Source organism: Chelonoidis abingdonii, chromosome 1 (assembly GCF_003597395.2).
Source record: "Chelonoidis abingdonii isolate Lonesome George chromosome 1, CheloAbing_2.0, whole genome shotgun sequence".
Classification (NCBI taxonomy): Eukaryota; Metazoa; Chordata; order Testudines; family Testudinidae; genus Chelonoidis; species Chelonoidis abingdonii.
The window spans coordinates 60032298-60051702 of NC_133769.1; the positions used below are offsets into that span (position 1 = coordinate 60032298).

Sequence of the window (19405 nt, forward strand, 5' to 3'; positions counted from 1 at the left end):
AGTCAATTAATTCTCCTTTCCTATCCCATTCTGCTTTGCACAAGAACCCCCTTTGCATTTGCTGGTTAGACAGAGGTAGGAGGCAAGTCAAGCAATTTATTCGTGCTCTCATTTTTCACGGAGTTATCAGTAATTGAATGGAGCTCACATTGCAAGTTGCAGGGAGTATAGCAATTATTCTTGACTATTTATATTATATAAGCACTCAGAAGCCCCAAGCAGAACTGGGACCCTGTTGTCCTAGACATAGTACAAACACACAGGAACACATAGCTCCTGCTCTGAAGATCTTACTCGCTATAATTTCTTAGACAAGATGATATTACATATATATTATAGAATACAAAACTAATTATTTCTGATTTCCAGTGTTTTCTAAAGGAACTGAGGCTTCTTATAATAACGAAACTAGAGATTTGTGAGATCAACAAATGTAGGCATATGGAAAAACTACGGCTTGTGGCTATGCTCCTCATACTCCCAATGCCTTTTTATATTCCCCTCTCTCCCAACAGTGACATTGCCTCTGACACCAATCGGGAATAGCTATTTACTGATCAGCAAAAGAAAGTTAAAGGATATCCCATCAATTGCCATTTAAATCATCTCTCACTAACAATACTGTATCTATCACAATTAGATTTCGTTGTATAGATAACTAAATAAATCAAGATACCAGCATAAAACTGTGAAAACAGAAAAAAAGAGGAAAACCCATTGAAATGTTCAAAGTAATAGGCATCCAAACAGCTCCTTCTATATTAAGGCAATGTATCCTCAGAGCAAATGTTAAGAGAGGGAATTGGTGATGGACACCTACTAAATGTAGCCCTTATAGTGCAAAACCCATGTTACTGTCAAGATTCAGTAACAATTGACAAGGGCACCATCATTATGATTGTTTACAGTACAGATCTAGTGATTTCATTTCTTTTACCTGAGTAACAGGTCTAGAAAGCAATTCACAACACCCTCTTCTACATGCTGTTGACATCAAGCAAATATGAAAGTTGGTCATCAAAAATATGGTTACAGCTATGAACCAATACAGCAAATTTACCCTGTACTATGGGCAAAAATCACTCCAAGCTGCGGTCCAGCATTGCCATTTACTTACCTGTACTAGCACTCTAATGAATGTGTGGCATATACTGTGCCAATTAGGGATGATCCCATTCTCTGTGATGCCAATAAAGAGAGAGTACAACAGGAACACACATTGATTAAGGCAAAAAGATTTTCTCTGATGTAATCCACCCACTTACCAACATTCTCTCTGCAAAGTTCATGTCAGTCAGAGGCTTGTACTTTAGTACAGGTATCACACATCAGGTATCCAAAAGTAAAAAACACTATAAGGGTTAAATCATCAAAAATGGAACCAGCAAAGGTGCAGCATGAAGGAATGGCATACTTATGAAGCATATAATATGAATGTGTCAGCCACACACAGAAATATTTCTACTTCTTTGATCTTATTGAATCTTATGAGAAAGGAGGCTATACATTGTCTCACCTTTCGGAAGGCTTAAAGAATGCCATTCTTTTATTAAGTGGCAAAGCCCAAAGCCAACAGCCAGATAAAGGGATTAAGTACAAAGGACTCTCTCAAACCAACATGGGCTAATTAAAGAAAGACAAGATGTACACTGGGCATAGTGGGGAATAAATCTGATTTTCTCTTTGATGTGATGACCATGCTGTCTGTATTTGAATAAGCATTATTTAGAATGCTGTCTCCACTCCTCTGTTTACATCACAGATGTCAGGTGGGATTCATTTCCTGTTTCTTACTTAATCTTTTTGTTTGTGCTTCAGGTAATCCTTGGCTCCCTCTACTCATGCTGCCATTGCTGCAGGGCCAGAAATGTGTCAGAGCCAGGCCAAAATGTTTTCCCCTCCTTCACTTGTCATTTAAGTGCTCTGACCAGGTGGATTTTCAAAGTGAAATATGAAATTAGCTAAGACAGTGGAATTCATTCACTCTGATCTCTCCTATGCTGGTATTATACTCATGTGATTCCATTTGCTGTGGTCGAGTTACTATTTCATGGAGGTAAATGAGATCAGAATCAAGCCCAGGATGTTATTACAGGACATTGAGGAAAGCAGCCGGTGAGTGGGGCGAATGAGGCCAAGCCTCACCAATAACGCCACAGTGGCCAGATACACTATAGGTGTGTGTAGCAGTGACTGATGCACTGCAGGGTGCACTATCACGTGCTGCCACTAAGGGACTCCTGCAGGAGATGAAACCGTTCCAGGCCCTGAAGGCTGTAGGGCACCTGGCTGCCATGGGGGTCTCTGGGTCCTGCAGCACAAATACTGCAGGCAGCAGCAGCAGGAGGCTGTACAGAACAGGGAATACAGGCTTCTGTGGGGATGATTTCCTTCAGTTCCAGAGGCAGAATACCTGGCTCTCTGCACATGAATGCCACAGCATAGAGCCCCTCAAGTCCCTGCAACACAGGGCTTGCAAGGAGCCGAGGTAGAGTTGCCACCACTGAGATACAAAAAATCAAGACACAGATGATCCTGAGCCCATAAAACTGGACACCTGGCTGCGTACTAAGCACTTTTACAGATATCTCAGGATGGCTACCTCAGAAAAGGGATGGTCCTGGTAAAATCTGGCCAGGTGGCAACACTAGAAGGTATAGAGCAAACACTCTATATCCTCACAAAGACACCCTATAAGGTTCCCTGCACATGCACCCAGCAGCCAGTTTTTTCTTCCTACCTAGCATCTCCAGATCCAGCATGAAATAGGGGAAGGCAAGGCAGTGACTGTGGGCTAGTCAAGGGGTTCTCAGCTGGGTGATGTTGTTAGGTGCCAGCTAGGGAGGGGAAGGGTTCTGGGCTGGGGTTGGGTTTTGTGACATGGGAAGTTTGTGTGGCAGGGGTATTCTGAGCCTGAGTAGGGGAAGTTACAGAGCTGAGGAAGTGGTTTAGAGTTATCAAGATGTTTGGTAGGAATTGGAGGGGTTCTCAGCATTGGGGCTCAGGTGTGTGCAGAATGTCTATGAGCAAGGGTGGAAAGAGGCTGGGCAGGTTCTGAGCTAGGATGGGGACAAGATGAGTTGGCAGGGCTGAGGGTGAATTGAGTGGGGGAAGGCAGAGATGCAGCTGGAAATTTGTATTACCCATTTCCGTTCTCCTTTGTTCCGGCATAACTGATGTTTATAAATTATTTAAAGAAAATGCATGTATACTATTTGATCCATCGCTAACGTATGACATTTCAGGAGAGAATGGCAAAGTAAATGTCTTGTGATATTTACAACATTCATGATAAGTGGTGCTTCTTTGCTGAAATTTCATAGTGCAGGTTGAAGGGAAATTTCCACTTTAAATAGCATTAACTAAGAAGGATCAAGGTTGTATGTTTTACAGGTTTAACTTTATTTTGGTGTTAAGGACTCAGACCACTCTAGTTATGATCCAAAATTCACACAGTGTTTCTGGGGGACTAAAGAAAGTCAAATTCACATTGTACAGTACATTTAAAACCAACATGTTGCTTTTTGGAAGTCTTGTTACACACCTAGAGTATTTTATGGCCATATCTTCAAATATGTACTGAAGTGTTTAACTGCCTCTTTCAGCTGCTGCTGTCTAACTCTGTAGGTGCCTATGTTTCCTCTGATGGGCATGCACAAAGCCACCTAAGTCCTGACACCAACTCCACAGCTAACAAGCTGCCCAGAGCACTGGCACAAGACAGAGCCCCAGCAGCTCCAAACTATTAGGATTCTCAAACTAGGCATGCCCCTGCCTATCTCACCAGTGGGGCCTGACCCTTTAATTGTGCTCTGAGTACACTGAGGGGATGTTTAGACTGCAAAAAACCTCTGCAGCAATAAGTCTTAGAGCCCACGTCAATTGATTTGGGCCTGTGCTTCAAGGCTAAAAATGGTAGTGCAGATGTTCCCACTTGGGCTGGAGCCCAGACTCTTTAACCCAGCACGGAAGATGGGTCTTAGAGCCTGGGCTCCAGCCCAAGTGGGAATGTCTGCACTGTTATTTTTAGCCCCAGTACACAAGTCCCAAAAGCTCAAATCAGTTGACCCAGGATCTGAGACTTACTGCCACAGGTTTGGGGGGTTTTTTGTGTGCAGTGTAGACATACCTTTATAGGCTCAGGCCCTGCACAAGAAACATAGGCACAAATGTCAGAATAACCCAGTGGTTAGGATACTTGTGGCATAGCTGAGAATCCCAAGCAGAGATAGGTGCCTCCCACAGGCCCAGAAATCAGGCTCCTAAAGCTGAAATCAATGGGATTTGACCCTAAGACCTATCCTCTGCATTTCACTCCCAGCTGGCTTACGTGGCTCCCCACTCAGCTTGTTGGTTTCTGAGACTCCTACATGCATTAAATGGGGAACCTGTGCACCTAACTCAGAGCTATGAATTCCAGTCGGCAGCTAGGCGCCTAAGGGTTAGGTGTTGCAGTGACTAGATACCTTTGTACCCCATCTTGAGTGGCAATTCACCTGAGACTCCTCCTCCCTTCTCACCAAGCCCAGGGGCAGCTTGGAGTCTCTGGTTCCCAGCGCTGTACATATGAGAGGAGGAGTTTCATTCAGCTTGTGGGTTCAGCACTTCTAGTCCTTTAGGGGAAGAAGGGTGGGTTCAGGGCCGGCTCCAGGCACCAGCACAGCAAGCAGGTGCTTGGGGCAGCCAACGAAAAGGGGCGGCACGTCCAGGTCTTTGGCAGCAATTTGGTGGCAGGTCCCTCAGTCCCTCTCGGAGGGAGAGACTCACCGCCAAATTGCCACCAAAGAATGAAGCTGCTGTCGATCATGTTTCCCCCCCGTTGCTTGGGGCAGCAAAAATGCTGGAGCTGGCCCATGGTGAGTGGGAACTCTGCCTAGTCCAGGTGGTCCGTCCCTCAACACATAGCCTAGGTCTGATTGGTTACTCTTCCCCAAGAGGCAGGGTAGTGGGGAAGGCAGCCAATCAGAGTCTATGGCTATATCCCTGGTAAGAGGCACTGAAGACCTGCAAGTTATAGAGCAAACCACGTAGAGTTGGCAGCCCTGGATATAAAATACATGCTTTAGTTCAACCACAAGTTATAGGTGTCCAGGCAGGAATTACCAGGTGAAATTCTATAGTGTGTTGTGCAGGAGGTCAGACCATATGATCATAATGATCCCCTCTGGCCTTAAAAAAAAAAAAAAATCTATGAAGGGAGTCAAACAGCTGTGCCCTTTTATGTCCGAAATTTCTCCAAACAGGTATTACATCTGACATAAAATATCTCTAACCAGTCTCCTCAACAAACACATTCACAAAAAATATAAAATAAGAAAAAACATTCCTCTTTTTTGGAGCTAAAAAGCTTCTTAACTGAACAATAATTGATTCTTAAATCCAACAGAGTGATTTCCTTAGAGTGGATGAAACAAGCAAATCATTTCAAGTAACACTATTTTAACACTACTATTTCAGGCTAGTTATATACATAAAATACTGTACTGAATTTAGGAACAGATGATACCCACTGGAACCAGCTTAAATGAATAGTCAAGAATAAGTCTGGTATAGCATCTTAGCTGTCAAGTATTTTTTTTATATAGAGTAAGAGTGGCAGTTTGCACAATTACAGTGCTGCTGCCGATTCCATGTGGGTTCTAATTTTCCCTTGCGCTATCATCAATTTTAAATGCAAAACACGATACAAGAGACTTTACTGACAATCTGACAAAGGCTACTAAAGCTAAGGACCTTGTATTTTTCATCCCCAGGCAAAAAGAACTGACTCAGTAAATTGTATTTCCTGGCATTTCCCAGCTTGTGTCCAAATTAAAGTGAAGTAAACATGGAGATATTTTTTTAAAAAATTCAATTCTTTCATTAGGATAACTCATCTGAGTTTTTGCACTGTACTGTATACACAACTGGATACCGATATAAATGAGGAATGATGGAGAAATACCACTAAAAATACTTAGATGTTTTCATTATAAACCTATTGTGAATGTCACATGCTGTAAGCAATTTTAAAAAAAAATTATGCGCTTTAGAGAAAGGGTTTCTCTCTATACTATGGGCAAAAAGAGCTTAATGAGTCTGACTACAGTAAGAGAGAAAAAGTATGCTATCAGTGTGTTTTAATGAATATGTATATACAGCACAGTATGTAAATCAAAGCAAAATGTCAGTTTCATATTCTTCGCTTCATTTTACTTACCATCCCTTCCTAATTCATTTATAAGTTCAGGATAAGACCAGAAAAGACATGAGAAAAGATTGAATATTAAAGAATATTTCTTGCAGCATTAATTGTTTGTCATTTTAATGGCGTTAGATTTTAGTAAGTGATGAGGTATAAACTAGTTAGCTTTACAACGTTCAAACATTGTTAGTTTTTAAAAAACACCCATTTAAAGTCTATGTTCTTTGATCAATTGGCAGAACTCCATCATTCCCTTATACTGATAATGTAACTGCCTTGTCTCTAGTGTCTTGTTCAGGGTACAAATACAATGTGCCCTGAAATGAATCTGTTTCTTGAGGTGGCTGCACGCTATTTCTATTATTCAGTCTTTCTGAAGGTTCTGCAGAATTCTCCCTCCATCTCAGACTTGCCTGCTGTTGAGACACTTCCCATATAGACGGACATGGGGAAGTAAAATTCAGAGCGGATCTTGAGAGGTAGTTCTCTTGAAGACCCTCTTCTTGGAGGCACCTGTTTGAAAGCACTTCTTTTTCTTTGGAGTTTCGCCATTTCATCCTTCGGTTCTGAAACCAAATTTTCACCTGTTTCCAAGTTAATTGGAGGTTATTATTGTTTTCTTAAAATAATTTTACCTTAATCCCTTTTTTCTTGAAATCCCTTCAATTTTACGCACTCCTCTCTGGGCCTGACTGAAGTCAAGCACAATGTAGCTCCAGTGAAATCAGCAAAGCTATGCTGACTAACACCAGCTGAGGATTCAGATATTATTATTAACAACAGTCAGACCAAACACTCCCCTCTACTTCCACCAGCACAGGTGAGGTCAGGATTTGGCAGAGAAGACTGGAAAGAGGGCAGGTGGTGGCCAAGGAGACAACAGCTTTCCACAGCATAACTACAGGAGCTGTGGCTCTTATACCCACAAGAGCAGCTGACCACGGCCTAGCTGCAGGAACAACGTGGCTATTGACAGTGGGCTACAGGCCAGAAGGCAGAGTGGTGGCACTGCAGACTCCAGGGATCTCCTAGGATCCATGTGGCTCTCATGTGAGTTTGGGGACAAAATCCTCTTCCGAGTCTTTAGATGGCAAATCCCGCCCCCAAAGGGTACAGGCAGTCAAACTACAAATTGACAATCTCAGACTCTCCTGTGTTTTATATAGGAAAAACCTAGAGAGGAATGATGCCCTATTATTTTTATTAAATTGTTTTTCTTTTAGTATTAGTAGTAAACTCCCTCTCAGTCCATTTCCTATTCCCCTGGGCTCAACTGAATATCCAGAAGGCATAGGGCTGGCGCAACCCATTAGGTGACCTAGGCGGTTGCCTAGGGTGCTAACATTTGGAGGGCGGTGACCGCGGCAACCAGACCTTCCGCCACCCCTCTCAGGGGCGGCATTTCAGGGGCGGGACCTTCTGCCACCTAGGGCGGCAAAAAGCTGGCAGTGCTCCTGAGAAGGCAAAAGAATGCAGAAGGGAAATACCTGCAACGTACAGTATGTGAACACACACTGTGAGGATTTTAGAAAGCTCATTGCAGAGTGTGACTGTACACTGTCAGCATGAAAAGAAACAGTTTGTCCTACGGTGATTACTACTCTGTTTCAGCTAATAGACTGGAAAGGGTCTCAGTCTGTGCATTCTTTAAGGTTTGTGGCTGAAGTGTTCAAGTTAAAAATTACAGTAATGTACAGTGCTCTCCACCACCATTCCTAGCTTTTATATCCCACCAGTTATCTTCTCTCTCAAGCATCTCCGGGCTTTCTCTTATGCCCCTTATGCATGGAAAAAGCTCATTCTAAAAGTGTACTGCCACTATCTCTCCCTCTTTTGAACTCATCCTTAAGACTCATCTCTCCCAAGATGCCTTCAAAACCCTGCTTGCTGACTATGGCAAGGCAGGTGATATATTAGGACTGTTCCTCTTCCTATTCCCTTTCTCTCACTCACCCCCACCCAATTCCTGCCACTTCCCCTCTCCCTGACCATTACCTCCATGTAATTAACGAAATTGTACCAATCACACAAGCTTATTTTCTTGTGTGTTCTATTCCTGTACCCACCTTCTGTTTGCCCTGCAAGCCCTCCAGGGCAGGTACTGTCACTTTAGCTATATTTGCACAGAGATCAATGCACTGGGGTCTCAAAGCTCACAGGCACCTCTGGGTACCATCCTACTATGTGCATATGGTAAAAGTAACACTATAATGATATTAAACACTGAGCCAAATCCTGAAGTCCTAGTCTGGGACAGCTTATACTCTCATAAGGAAAAATCCCTGGAAGATGGCCAAGTAGGAGAGCTGGGAACCTCCAGTAAGGTTATCTCATGGAATTTTCATTCTAATGCTTCTCTCAATCCCATAGGTCTCCCTCTGCCTGGATCCAGGATCAGCTGAAAAGCTTCTGCCTCCACTGCCCCATCTCCCTAGATGGCATGAGTCCAGTAGCAGTTGCATTGCCACTAGCATAGTTCCCTGGTGGCTCTCAGTAACAGGTGCAAAAACAGAGGAAACTAAAACAGCTCTGAGCCTCGATTTCTGTGCACACACCTAGAAGCAGAGCAGAAGACGGTGCCCTGCTCCCAGATCCCTGTGGAGCTTTGTGCATACAGAGCCCCAAAGCAGCCATCAGTTAGGGCAACGGGGTTAGAGGGTGCTGGTGTTCAGAGGGGCCTTTCCTCCACACTTGTATGGACAGGGGTAGCTCCAGGCACCAGCATGCCAAGCACGTGCCTGGGGCGGCAAGCCACAGGAGGCGCTCTGCTGGTTGCCGAAAGGGCAGCAGGCAGGTTCCCTTCGGCGGCATGCCTGTGGAGGGTCCACTGGTCCCGTGGCTTTGGCAGACCTCCCGCAGGCGTGCCGCCAAATCTGCAGGATGGGGACTTCCCGCAGGCAAGCTGCCTTTGGCAGCTTGCCTGCTGTGCTTGGGGCGGCAAAATACCTAGAGCCACCCCTGTGTATGGAAATGGAGATATTAACTTTTGAATGCAGATCACTACAGGATGGGGACTCTCTTTTATTCATTCTTTACTCAGGTAAAACTACCATTGAATTCACTGAGACTTTTGCCTAAGTAAAGTCTTGGACTGGTCTTGGGCTGTTTATATCCCCACCCTTCTCCAGCAAAGCTATTTTGAAGATTTTTGTTTCAAATACAGAAAGCTGTGAATTATTATTATTTATTACTTGTCTTACAGTAGCACCTAGGAGCCCTAAGTCATGGGCTGAGACCCCACTGTGCTAAGTGTTGTACAATGTCTCCCCACCCCTCCATACCTGTGACTCTTTCAGACCCAAGTTAATGGCAAGTTTCTTTCTGTCTGTTTTGCTGATATACTTCTGTTTCTGAAACATCTTCTCCAAAGCTCTTCTCTGGTCTTCAGAAAAGACGGCTCTTCTTAAAATACCTCTCCGGGCTTTGTAGTTGGAGTCCTGGGTCAACAGAGGCAGAACACTTTCCTCTCCTAGAGGAAATGGAAGATAGCATTACACTATGTATAACATATATCAGAGGAATATTAAGCATTATACTTTACACCACTACCAGACTGGAGTCTCACTTTTGAGTTGTTGGTGTCACAAATGTGTCACGATGATTCAGTCATGTTCAATAAGGGTCAGATATGGCTCTGATCAACTTCAGTAACGCGGGGATCTAGATGTGTTATAGATGGCCAAAAGTCTGCTCTTTGGAGTGATAAAAAGCATAACCAGATGAGTCTATGTAGGGGGTTGAATATGGAGCTCTTTTTAGTGTGAAATCCAGATATGGTCAGGGAGAACCATCTACACTTTTACTTATACAATATGATCAGGGTGAGCAAACTGCAATGAGTTTTTCCATGAGTGCTCATTCTGCCCCAGTATAAAATGCATAATGGGATAAGAATAGTTTAAGGATGGGGCTAAGTAAGCAGTGCTATTTATATAATGTAATGACAAGGCTTTCGCAGTAGACTTTTCCATAGAAAATCACTGGCCATTCACATCTTGATTATTATGGAAACCATAGATTGTTTATTAAAAGCTTTCTGGAGTACTTGAATTTATTCCATTCAGTCTAATTTTTAATCCTTTTAACACATTTCAGCAAGCCCTAATATGGCAGTTTATTCTGGGCCTAGTCACACCCCTTTGATCTGTGCTTTGAGGGGACCTTCTGCTTATCCAACTCACGGAGCAGGGGCATTCACATCATCCCTCCACCAGCCCCAGAAAGATGATGATAAAACCTAGACCTGTATCACTTTTTCATGTGCCCTTTCCCCTACCTCCAAAGAAGGATCCATTTTCCACAGGAATCCACAAAGCAGCTGCTGGCTAGGAGTGCTCTGGCAGTGTACCTCCAACAGCACCAAATTCCAGAGAGCAGGGCTTGGGGGAGGTACCAGAGGCCCACTAAATATGTGCTGAACACAAAATATTATAAATGGCTTTTGGGCAAGAACAAATATACTCCATAATCACTACCTACAGGAAAGTGCTTTCTTTGAGTAAAAAGCAGTTTTCACATCCACAAAGCCTTAGACACCTGTGGACTTTCTGTGGGCCAGCAGCCACAGAGGTGGCTTTGTTTTGAAATGGCATTCATTTTAGACACTAAAAGGTACAATCCAAACATCTTAGATATAACCTTCTCTCTCACCGAAGTTTCAGAATGATTGCCTTCTTAGTGTCCCGATCATTCTCCCATTGAATTCAGTGAAAAAAATCCTATGTAGAGATGATTAAAATAATTTCAAGTTTTGAAATTTTCCAACAAAAAACTGAATTATTTGACAAAACAATTCATGAAAATGTATCCCTTCTTCTGACAACTTTTTTAAAAATTTCAGTGAAAAAAATTTCAACAGTTTTTTTCACAAAAAAACATGTCCCTATTGAAACACTAGTCAAATTCAGCTGCAGCTTTCACTAACCACTAACTAGGGGTGTATGTACTAATGTTTAACTCTGACACATTATATATATGGATTATGTGTGTGTTTTTGTAGATAGATACACACATGCACACTTTAGTCTGAATAGAGTCCTAACATGCCCCCATTGTATATATCACAGTTTATAAGATATTTTTGTGATGAGTGTCTGAGTGGTTTTAAAATTAAATGTTAGTATATATGAAGTTACAACTTGGTACAGCCACATTTCAACTGTAAAACTGATATTTCAAACCAGTCAGACACAAATATCAGAGTTTACCGGATACTTCTGTTATGTTTATGTATGTAATGCGACACAATAGGACTCTGTTCAGACTCAAATATGCTGACTATGGCACACAAGCCCCAGAAAGCCATATCTGAGACTTCTGAAGAAGCCCATGCTATTCTTGGAAAATTTCAACACAGTGAATAAAACCCCATTCTGCTGCTGAGAGCTTCTTGGGGGAAAGAACCAAATGTAAATCCACATGTTGCCTCTCATATATTACACCAGGGGTAGGCAATCTACGGCACACGTGCCAAAGGCGGCACACGAGCTGATTTTCACTGGTACTCACATTGCTCAGATCCTGGCCACCGGTCCGGGGGGCTCTGCGTTTTAATTTAATTTTAAATGAAGCTTCTTAAACATTTTAAAAACCTTATTTACTTTACAAACAACAATAGTTATTTATAATAGATTCATAGAAAGAGGCCTTCTAAAAAAAGTTTAAATGTATTACTGGCACGCGAAACCTTAAATCACAGTGAATAAATGAAGACTCGGCACAGCAATTCTGAAAAGTTGCCAACCCCTGTATTACACCTTCCTGATCAAGGATGGTCTCAATCCCCCACACGTAAGCATAGACAGCGGGGGGGGGGGGGGGTGTACAGCCTTAAAGCTGTAGTCAGCCCATACATGGCTGCAGTAGGAGGGAAAGAGTTAAGTCTGGGCTGCGGTTTAAAAAATAGCTGGGGTGGTAGTTCCTGGCCAGTCTGTACAGCCTCCAGTGAAACAAGTGGAAGAGATATCTCCTCTCAGCCCCACAATTGCCACAGGGGAGAAAGAAAATAATTTCTTAGCCAACAAGGCTGGTCCTCACCTCACCTCCCTTGCTGAGTTCCAAACTGGAACTCTCAGCCAAAGACAGGGTGTCAGATTATGTGACCCCTTTAGTTTTCTTTCCTTGATTATTGACTGGCAGTCACTCAGCTAAGACACAGCCGCTAGAGCACTGAGTTCATGCACCTACCTGCCATACACAGGAAGCAGGTAAGTGACTGTTTTAATACCAATATTAGAATTATATAGTAGGGAAGAACCCACCCAGTTTGGGAACAAACCTCTCTGACTTTGTAATGGATGTACTATACATGTCCAGCTAAACAAAAACTAACAGTGAGCAGAATCACAGACAAGCACTAGTGAAAAGTGGAGCCAGCCACTTGGTCAAATTTTAAAACTAACATTCTTGAGGAGGTGAATATTCAGATAAGAAGATAGTCTAGGAATTTTGTTTTAACTGCTCTATGTTAAACAATATAAAATACACCAAAACTATACACATAAAAGCCAACCTATGATCTTGTCGATGGAGTGAATACGCTAATCGTACAAGTGAAATCCACCGAGTGTACATTGTCTCTTTTTCTGATACTTGGAGGCATGAGCTTACACACACAGCACAACAGTCATGTCAAAATGAGTTAAGCGAAGCAAGTCTGCACTCTGTCCTGCTGAACAGACACTGAAAAGTTTAATACTGCATTGACATAAATGCTAATATGGTACCAAATGTTTGGCATGGGTTTTTTTGTTTTTTTAAGTCTTTCCTTCGTATCCTAATATATGGTGATAAATGTCTTCTTAATCTGTGGAACAATCTTAATTTGCCTTCATGGCAGAGACCACCTTGAAGGAGCGAGTAAAAACTTTAGTCATGGTTTCCATTTTTTCATTTGAATTCAATACATTCTAGTTAAATGGACAATTAATAGGTCACTTCCAAAATAGTAGTGTATCAGTCCTGGTTAATAAACAATCCCCACAGTTGATAATGGGCCCTATGTATTCAGCAAGTCCCTGTATACAAGCAACTCATCCACTAAATCCCTTTTCAGGTAGACAGGGTTATATGGGAAGATGAGCTAGAATGAGTCTATAAAAGTCAGTTTCATTCACTGCTTTATTTTTCAGTCAAGTGCTTTAAATGCTGTCCAGAAATTCTCTTGGAATGTGAGACAGGAGAAAAGACTGGCACATAGAGCATTGCTTTATGACCATACAAAAGGGCAACTGACCCTTGCCCAGGCCTTTTCAATGTGAAATTGTTCCTAAAGTTCATCTGCACAGTGAAAAATTGTGGTGAGGTCGCGTGTGGATGAGTAAAGTGAAAGTGGTGATTGGTCATGGTGCTGTCAACCATTGTGATGGAGCTGGGGCCATGTAAAACGCTCTGTGGGAAAGTGTCAACTCCCTAAAGAGGTGCTCAGAAACTTGCAGCTCATTAAACTGCTAGCATTTGCTGCCTCACTTGTCAGGAATCATTCGACTTAGCAACTGCCCTTCGGAAACATTCATACAACACATACACATAGTCCGCAGTGGTTTGAATTCAACTGTGATAAAAATATAGGCTGCAGAATGCATAACTTGCAATTTCCATTTGGACAGACACACAGTTCTGTGCTTTTTACTCAATTCTGAGGAATTAAAATGTATCCTCTGCTTGTCTTCCTTAGTCATGAACATCAAAACTCTTTAATAAAGAATCTTATATGATGCACAAATCTCAAAAATCAAGGTTAAATTTAGACTTGGATTAAGTGGTAATATAAAACAAAGTTTTCATCCCAAATGTATAATACTGGGACCAAATCATCTTCCACATTTCTTCCAGTTTAAACATTATAATGGAAAACAAAATTAAATTAATATAGGTGTTTATCTGCTATGAACAGAATGGCTGGGTTTTGAGGATTTTTTAAATGTTTCCTGAATCATAATTTATGCCAAGCAGACATTAATATGCAGTGTCCATTTTATGATCTTTCAATTCTTTTTTTTCCTGTTTGCAAATATGTATTGATACAGATTTTAAAAAGAGTTATTGACTCTTAAAGGATCTTTTCTAGCAAACTGAAAACAAGGAGCATTCCTTAGTTAGCTGTCTGGATGTCTCAATGCCATTAGAAATCTCTCACAATTGCTCAGTGTACTTAAGTTTGATAAATCTTTGGAAACCTTCTGAATAGGATTGCTGTGATTTTACTGAGAAATTAGCTGCTGCCATTGCATCACCAATTAGTTTTCCAGAACACATTAAATCCTGCTGCTTTGGTTTACAGAATAACTCAAGCATTACTGATGAAGCATAAAAACTTACTTGGAAAAGCAGTGGGGGATACAGGGTGCTGACAGGACCCACCGCAGCATTCTGAGTAGAATGGTGGGGCTCGGAGAAAAAAATGTTTGGAAAGAACTGCAAATAAAGCATAGATCTAATTGATTATCCATTAATCTTAAGTGATATTCACAACAAAAATTTTCAAAAAGTCAGCATTTGAAGTCCTGCCTCACAAACCCTGCTTCCCTTTTCTTAAGCAGAGATTTTTTATAACAAAGGACAATCAGCCAAGTAATCTTTAAGTAACTTAATCAAGGCTAGTTTTAACTCATTTATTGCTTCAATTATGACATACTGAAGCATCACAGTACATTTATCGCAAGACTGCAATTCCGAGAATTCAATAGTTATTTGTTTTAGTGCCACACTTCCTAAGTAATATATCTGAACACATTGGCCAAAATTCATAACTAACTGTAAATCCACCTAAAAGTTATTTTTATATGATCTTGCTAGGTAAAACGTACTGGGGAGAGATTAAAAAAAATAGAACTGACAGGCACTGCCTGGCAATAAGTATCTTATTTACAGGTCAGTTTTTGTACTTTTACTCACATGGAGTAAGGAAATCAATAAACAAGCTTTTTATGAAAAATGCCTGTAAAATGTGATCGAGATAAATCAACTAAGTTCTACAGAAATTATTCTAAAACGACACAGCCTGATTCTGCCATTCTTCTGTTAAATAGCATCTCACAACACAAATAGTCCCTTTTATTTGTAAGAAATTACAGAGGATGATTCTATTAAATACAACTAAGAGCTGCAGAACTGGGCTCGGAGGATTTAACATCTCTATAGGGGTTTTTTAACCAGCCTATAGAATTCTGTGTTAATTTCTACAGAATGCCAAAAAAAAAGCACAACAGAAAAGATCACATTCTGTAGTAAATTCTATAGGATATTTCCTTAAAGATAATTTTTTTCTAAGCATACTCTTGATTACATTCATATTTTTGCCAGCACCAATGAACTATTAAAATGTGGTTTTCTTTTTTTTTTCCCCTTCATGTTGAAGGCAGACATGCTGTAGTTGAAAAAATAATATTTTTTCAAAATTTGATCTGCAATGTAACCACCACACCAGTTGCTTGACTTATTGTGGGGGGCGGGGAGGAAATCCTCTGTGTTGTAATCTGTCTAAAGCTCCAGTGTCACATCTGAATAAAAAATATTTTGTAATAAACTGCTTATTTTAAAAAGACTTCAGACAACATTATTTTTACTATAAAGAAGCAGTGAATAATCAGAAGTAAAGACTTGTCAAAATGAGTGCATTTGTCTTATCAATCTGCCTCATTTATATGGTTTTTTAAAAAATTTTGACAAGATTTTTAAAATGAGCACTCACAATTAGGCCCTTGATTCCATATTCAGACACTTTCATAAGTAGCTTTGTCATAAACAGATAAGAAAAGTTAATAGCACAGAAGTACTTTATATCTCTTTGACTGTAAAGGGTTAACAAGTTCAGTAAGCCTGGCTGTCACCTGACCAGAGGACCAATCAGGGACAGTGAGACTTCAAATTCTCTTAGAGCGCGCGCTCCTTCTCTTGTGTGCTATTTAGTCTCGTACGTTCTGTGTTGTTGTTCCACCTCTCGTGGGGCGCTCAGAGGCCACCCATCGACGTGCACCAGGTTTCCTCTTCAATCTTCTTGATACAGGTTCTATAGATTCCAAATAGTATGAGATTAGTAAGCGGTTAGTGTATTGGTGTGTTCGTTTATTTGCACATGTGCATTTGCTGGAAGGAGTATGTGTGTAATGGCTTGACAAGGAGTTCAAATTTTGTTTTTTGCTGAAAGAATTTTTAATTTTGTACTATCGATACTTAGGCTAGGAGGGGTATTCCCCAATGCTTAGCCTAAAACCCTGTACCTATCTCCATTTTAATTTACAAAGATATTTTTAGACTTGTTTCTTCTTCTCTTTAATTAAAAGATTTCTTGTTTAGAACCTGATTGGTTTTTTATTCTTGGTGTAGACCCAGGGGACGGGCTGATTCACCCAGGGAAATTGGTGGGGAGAAAGGATGGACAGCGGAGAGAGAGTTAAGTTTCTCTCTGTGTCAGGATTTCTTTCTTCTCAGGAAGAGTTCTGGGAAGGCGAAAAGAGAAGGAGGGAGGAAGGTGAATTTGTCTCTCTGTTTTGTGATTCAAAGTTTGAATCACACTGATATTCAGGGTTACCAGGGAGGGGAACCTGGGAGAGCAACGGGGGTGGGGGAAAGGGTTTTCTTCCTTGTGTTTAAGATCCAGAGGTCTGGGTCTTGGGCGTTCCCCGGGCAGGTTTGGGGGGACCAGAGTGTACCAGGCACTGGAATTCCTGGTTGGTGGCAGCGCTACAGGTTCTAAGCTGGTGATTAAGCTTAGAGGAATTCATGCTGGTACCCCATCTTTTGGACGCTAAGGTTCAGAGTGGGGAATTGTACCATGACAAGCTTGATTTTCAAATGTGCTGCACACCTCCCATTGTAATCAAATATGGTCTTAGAAGCCTAACTTTAAGAACTAATTATTTAAATCTTGGCCTTTATGTTAAATTTATCTTAACACATGACAACCCTTATCGTAAATTTCTTCTCTTTTGATTATACAGCTACAAGGATATTAATTACACCTCTACCCCGATATAACACGAATTTGGACATAACGCGGTAAAGCAGTGCTCCGGGGAGGCGGAGCTGCGCACTCCGGCAGATCAAAGCAAGTATGATATAACGTGGTTTCACCTATAATGTGGTAAGATTTTTTTGGCTCCCAAGCACAGCGTTATATCGGGGTAGAGGTGTATTTTGTGCTTTGGAGGCATTTACAAAGAGACAGGATCATCAGACATGGAACCCTTTACCACCAGAAACAGTTATGGTAGGCAGTTTAAAGGACATCAAAAATATAAAGTCAAACTTGCCTACCTTACTCATCCAGATAATCCCGTTGGCATCACAATGACCTTAGAGTACAGGGCATCAACAGAACTACTGGGGCAAGTACGATGGGCAGGATTTGGCACTAATTTCAGAATCACAGAAGACTGAGATGGAAAAGACCTATTAGATCATCTTGTCCATCTCCCTGAAAATGCAGGCCTATTCCTTCCAGTACATTTGCTAATGTTTTGTCCACTATAGTTTTCACAGTCCCAAGTGAGGGGATTTCACTACTTTCTTTGGGAGACTATTCTACAGCCAAGCAGGTCTTGCTATTAGAGAGTATTCCCTGTCAGTCAGCCGAAATTATCTATTTCTGAATCACAGCCTATTAGTCCTCACTGTACCCAAGGCACCACACTTCCTTGGTGTTTAAATCATGCAAATATCTAATCTGTGGGCTGTTATCATGCCCTCCCCACCCTAGGCCATCCTATATCTATTTAAGGTTTTTATTTTTATAAGTCATTCCCTCCTGTCCCACGATCTTTTTTTTTTTGCTTATTTCTGAATTCTCTCCGATTTCTTAATATTTTCTTGAGAACATGGTGCTCAGAATGCCCTTGCAATATTATACTCCCATCACCTGGATATATCACAATTGAATATACCATCACTTCAGAGAAGTGGGTAGCATACTCCTGCATATAGAGTTCTCTCCATTCTCTAAACCTTTCTGCTTCTATATATGACTTGTAAACATAAAAGACCTGTTCCTTTTATGTCTATGTCCTTTTATGTCTATTGAAGTAAATGTTAAAATTCCCATTGACTTCAATGGGAGCAGCATCAGAAACTAAAAGACAATCCTGCCTTATAAAACCTGAAATAATCTATGCAGTTGCATGAAAGCTGCAAACAGCACCTGAATCCGCTGGGATTCTGCCATCATGCAAAAAGTGAAGATCTCTAAAGGCCTGCTCTCAAGTCCAACAAAGTCAGTGGGAATCTTTCCTTTGACTTCAGTGGTTTTTTGATCAGGCCCCAAAACTGCCTCTCTGTTATATTTGTGATGATGCACCCAGAAATAAGATGCAGATGACATCCTTCCACAGATCTCAAACAGGTGGCTTCTGGGGCTGTTTTTTGAGATTGATCTATTCCAGACCTTGTGGGATAAACAATGGTCCTGAGTTTCCTTATATGTATAGCCAATGGTCATTAAACATCTTTAAATCTTTCAGCTATGAGAAATCTACATGCAAATTCTTAGAGACACTGGGCCAGATTTTCAGGAGGTGTACATCAGTGTAGTTCCATTGAAATCATTGTGTGGGAACTACACAGATTTACATCAGCTCAGGCTCAGGTCCATTATGTAGATGTATAGCACTCCCCGGGGGACCATGGGTACATAAAAACATAGAATCATAGACTATCAGGGTTGGAAGGGACCTCAGGAGGTCATCTAGTCCAACCCCCTGCTCAAAGAAGGACCAATCCCCAACTAAATGATCCCAGCCAGGGTTTTGTCGAGCCTGACCTTAAAAACCTCTAGGGAAGGAGATTCCACCACTTCCCTAGGTAACCCATTCCAGTGCTTCACTACCCTCCTAGTGAAAGAGTTTTTCCTAATATCCAACCTAAACCTCCCGCACTGCAACTTGAGACCATTACTCCTTGTTCTGTCATCTGGTACCACTGAGAACAGTCTAGATCCATCCTCTTTGGAACCCCCTTTCAGGTAGTTAAAAGCAGCAATCAAATCCCCCCTCATTCTTCTCTTCTGCAGACTAAACAATCCCATGGATGGTTTATCTTGATTCAAACAAGTACATTTTTATGTATGACAGATATAATAAATAGTTTTCAATTCATTTCATTAAACTTTTTTCAAGTACCATGTGTGAAACAGTATAATAGAATGGAAACTGTCTGCGCAAAATGATGCAATACATATTGGTCAGATTCATTTAGTCCTGAATTTTATGCAGCATGACCGTAACTGTA

The 19405-nt window shown here is 41.3% G+C and overlaps 1 protein-coding gene across 1 annotated transcript; it reads right to left on the reverse strand.

The window, feature by feature from the left end:
• Nucleotides 1-4034: 4034 nt before the first annotated feature.
• Nucleotides 4035-16414, reverse strand: DBX2 (developing brain homeobox 2). Its single transcript, XM_032775061.2, has 4 exons — nt 16405-16414; nt 14504-14599; nt 9466-9653; nt 4035-6768 (listed from the first exon to the last, which is right to left on the reverse strand). The coding sequence occupies exons 1-4, from the start codon at nt 16412-16414 to the stop codon at nt 6439-6441; spliced, it is 624 nt and encodes a 207-aa protein (XP_032630952.1). The 3' UTR covers nt 4035-6438.
• Nucleotides 16415-19405: the final 2991 nt, after the last annotated feature.

Coding starts and splice junctions, on each gene's coding strand:
- DBX2 (XM_032775061.2), bottom strand. Junction 9,654..14,503: donor ATCCCCCACTGCTTTTCCAA/GTAAGTTTTTAT, acceptor CATTTCCTCTAG/GAGAGGAAAGTGTTCTGCCT. Junction 6,769..9,465: donor TGGGTCTGAAAGAGTCACAG/GTATGGAGGGGT, acceptor ACTTGGAAACAG/GTGAAAATTTGGTTTCAGAA.